This window comes from Aplysia californica, unplaced genomic scaffold (genome assembly GCF_000002075.1).
Source record: "Aplysia californica isolate F4 #8 unplaced genomic scaffold, AplCal3.0 scaffold00446, whole genome shotgun sequence".
Classification (NCBI taxonomy): Eukaryota; Metazoa; Mollusca; class Gastropoda; order Aplysiida; family Aplysiidae; genus Aplysia; species Aplysia californica.
Window position 1 is genome coordinate 373,281 of NW_004797716.1, and position 3,801 is coordinate 377,081.

The following is a 3,801-nucleotide window of genomic DNA, read 5'->3' on the forward strand; positions in this document are numbered from 1 at the left end:
GTCTCTCTCTCTCTCTCTCTCTCTCTCTCTCTCTCTCTCTCTCTCTCTCTCTCAATGTCAATACAAAGCCAAAACAAAAAAGTAAAAAGAGAGAAGTGAGAACAGACATAATATAGTCAAATTGGTGTCCGCGTGTATTCAAGGATTCCAATGCCTTTATCAACCCAGAAAGAGCAAGAAGTCGGATCTATCTTCTTGAGCAAATCAAATCAAATTTATGATTCGGAATTTGTTGAGTTCAACAAGAAGATAATGAGGTAATTTGTTTTTTCAGCACGCAAGCTTCAATTTAGATACCATCCGTTTTAATTAGGGCAAACAAGGACTGTATAGTGAATTTAAAATAGAAGGACAAGCTTATTCTACAAACAACTACAAACCCAGTACAGGAAGATATCAAAATGTACACCAATTATTTGCTGTGGGATGTAGTGCGATAAGTACACGTACTGTCTCTGGCTGTAATAATAATCTGTAACTAGTTTCCATTGCCACAAAAATTCCTCAAAGTCTTTTCTAACGAGAAAGAAGGAGAGAAAAGTATCAACAGACATAAAGTCCATTTGTTCTTCGCATGTATCACAGAATTTTCAAGGAATTATTACTACCGAGAGGACAAAAATCAAACCTTCTGCAGCTAAATAAGCTCAAATTCATGTTTCATGACTTTGTTTTTTAAAGGAAAGTCTCCTTTAACAAAGAAGATAACTAGGGTAATCTTGTTCCAGTACAGTGGCGTAAAATAATATTATATCACCCTCTTTAGTTAGGGCAAAAAAGAATGTATGATAATTCTGAAATAAATTGATAGGCTTCTTCCCCAAATTAACATAATATCAGTACAATCATTCTAAAATGAACAGACTCCTTGTTTTCCCAACAAACATGATATCCGTACAGGTAGATATAAAAAAGTACACTAATAATTTCCCCGTGGAAGTGGTGTGATAAGTACACGTCTTACCTGCCAATGTCAGACAACGTAGTAATAATCGCCTGTAACGAGCATCCATTGTCGTAAAAATCGTTCCCTTAGAAACAAAGCCGTTTCTAATGAGAAAATTATGTTTGAAAAGCTGTTATTCTTTATGGTGCTTCGGAAGACAAGGGGAAAAACCGTTTGTTTGCTTCTTTCTCGTATTGATAACGTCGGGGTTGTCTACGGCGTGATAATTCTGTTTGAGGAGCTGTTATTGATAACAAAAAAACAACAACCTAAGTACACGTATTTTGTTATGAAACTAAACCCCCGTATTACCCCAAACTTGTATAATGGTTTTTAATCATGAAGCAATATTGACGTAGCTGAAATGACAGATGTTAACGATGCATTGATGTTGTATCAGCCCCCCTCCCCCAAACACCTTCTCCAGACACCAGCGCACCTCCAACCCCACCCCTCACATGTAAATACATATACGTGGAAAAACTCTAGTCCAAATGTGAAAGCTTTCTTTAAATTGAGAGTCCACTCATTTTGTCATCTTTACCAAAGAAGAACAATTATCTGTGACGGACATGTATAATAATATATTGTTGTCATGCCAGGGCTTTATTCTGTGTAAAATGTGTAAAATCGGTCTGTGAAGTCTTGGACTTGTGTGAAGTTTAAACGTCTTTCAATTATCATAATTTACCCGTAGAGAATGGAATAAGTACATTGTAGTTTTACCAACAGACAACACGCCTGAGAAAGAGAAGAGCCTTTTGTGCTTGAGAATGAGTCTGCCTGAAGAGCCAGCAAGTCTCAAAATTTCTACTACTACTGCTGTTGTTTTTTTCATCTCCAAAGAGGAGAGCCATTTCAACCTACATCCCTTTGCTTAGCCATTGAGCCTGTTCCACCCATATTATCATCATGTCGTGGATCATCATGACCCGGCAGATCTGAAACAAACGTCTGCAATCAGAGTTCACTATTCATGTGTTTGTTCGGATGCTGTAAAAGAACTCCACGATATTATCCTAGTCGTTCCAAGCCAACAATCTTTTCAGATCTCCTAGTAAGCTGCTCTTGACTTACCTCTGACTTGTCTGCTACCAATTATTCCAGTAAAAACAATAACAATATATGTTTTATCAGCGGTTTAATTATAATAATATTATATATTATACAAGACGTGCTAGGAACTAGTTTCATTTGTGAGCCTACAGCGAGCGACATGTATAAGACGAATTACACAACGTTACTCGCAGTACCTGGCTTCCCAGACCAGCACGACTGGATATCTCGGGAGTTGTACTACACGCTCTCCGCCGCCATGTTTCCGTGGTTCCTCCTGACCGTCATTGGGGTCGTGGGCAACAGTCTGAGTATTGTGACGTTTTTCAGCCTCGGTTTAAGGGACAGCGTCACTTTCCTCTTCTTCATTCAGTCCGTTTCCGATTTACTAGCTTCCTGCGCAACGTTTGGTTATCTGCTGTTCGTTGCATTGTACATCGTTGAAGGATTTACGGTTTTACGGTTTTCGTTCGATCCGAACGTCATTGCTACGGTATCCGTCAACACCAGGGACACCTTCTACTGCATGTCTGTTTTAACAACGACGTTCATCGCTACACTTAGATGTCTCTCTGTCTACAAACCGATACGATTCAAAGGATTTGTGACAGCTCGTCGGAGCTACATCTCCACAGCTATCCTTGCTCTCGTATCCCTCGCGGTTTACGGACCTTCGTCTCTTACTTACGAATTCCAGCAGTACGGTACAGATTTGAAGAATATTTCCCGGTTTGTCATTCGATATACTGAGGTTTATCGTAAGTCGAGCAACTTTGAGAAAATTGTCGGCGATACGATTATGACGTTGGCAGCTCAATTCATCGTTTCACTTTGCCTCTTCGTCTTAGCGCATGGCTTGGTTTCTTCAATAAAATTTCGACTCCAAAGTTCTTCTGTCCAACGTGCATCTGGAAATAGAATTGGACCTTTGAGGAAACAGGCCAGCTCCTTGCAAGGGAAAGAACTTCAGGCAGTACGCCAAGTGTGCCTTGTAGCCCTCATCTTTGTTCTCTGCAACATGCCTAAAGTGGGAATAGCGTTTGGTAGAATGTTTCTAGACGGATTCGCTATTTACGGGAAATATGGAACGCTGTATCAGCTCATTGTGCACGTGCGGATATTCACAGACACCATAAATAGCTCTGTTAATTGCTTCGTCTACTACCGCTACAACTCCAACTTCCGAAACAAATTAAAAGAAATATTAGATCTTGTTTCGGAATAAAACGTAATTTAGGTACAATCGAATATCGTAAGCAAAGCAAAAAGAATGCATAGTCTTTAAAGCTCACTCATGATGCAGCTGCAGTTGGTTAACGGGTGCTCTGGTGTGGTTTGTCCGTTTTTCCTATCAAACATCCTGGCATCCAACTCCTTCTTTTCTTTGCATGTTACTCTCAAGAAACATATCTAATCTTCTGCTTTACATGCCCCTACTGTGTTGCAAGTATCGTATAAATGTTCCTAAAACGAAGACAAAAAAAGCATAATGTATAACGCGCAAAATCATCGTAGAATGAAAAGATACCAAAAAGAAGCAAACTGTCCAGATTTTTGTGAATAATTTCAAATTTAAAAATACTAGACGCCTGGAACTAGCAAAGGAAATTAGGCTTGGACGACGACTAAAATTTCTGGAATCGGTATAATATTATACGGAATAGTGGTGTCAGGCTGTCTTTCGTTTTGACCAAAAACTGAACAAATAATATGAAAGCAGATAGGGACTTTTTTCACTCCTTTTGCTTTTTTTGAGTGTGCTGACTGGTACAGAGATTAGAAAAATGCTGGCCTTTTTT

The 3,801-nt window shown here is 39.2% G+C and overlaps 1 protein-coding gene across 1 annotated transcript; it reads left to right on the forward strand.

The window, feature by feature from the left end:
* The first annotated feature begins 2,162 nt into the window (after positions 1–2,162).
* On the forward strand, positions 2,163–3,227 carry LOC101857970 (galanin-like G-protein coupled receptor npr-9). The gene has a single exon (XM_005105010.1). It carries the CDS (start codon positions 2,163–2,165, stop codon positions 3,225–3,227), a length of 1,065 nt encoding a protein of 354 aa, XP_005105067.1.
* Positions 3,228–3,801: the final 574 nt, after the last annotated feature.

Excerpts from the sequence above, each read along its gene's own strand:
- LOC101857970 (XM_005105010.1), top strand. The coding sequence starts at position 2,163 with ATGTATAAGACGAATTACACAACGTTACTCGCAGTACCTGGCTTCCCA.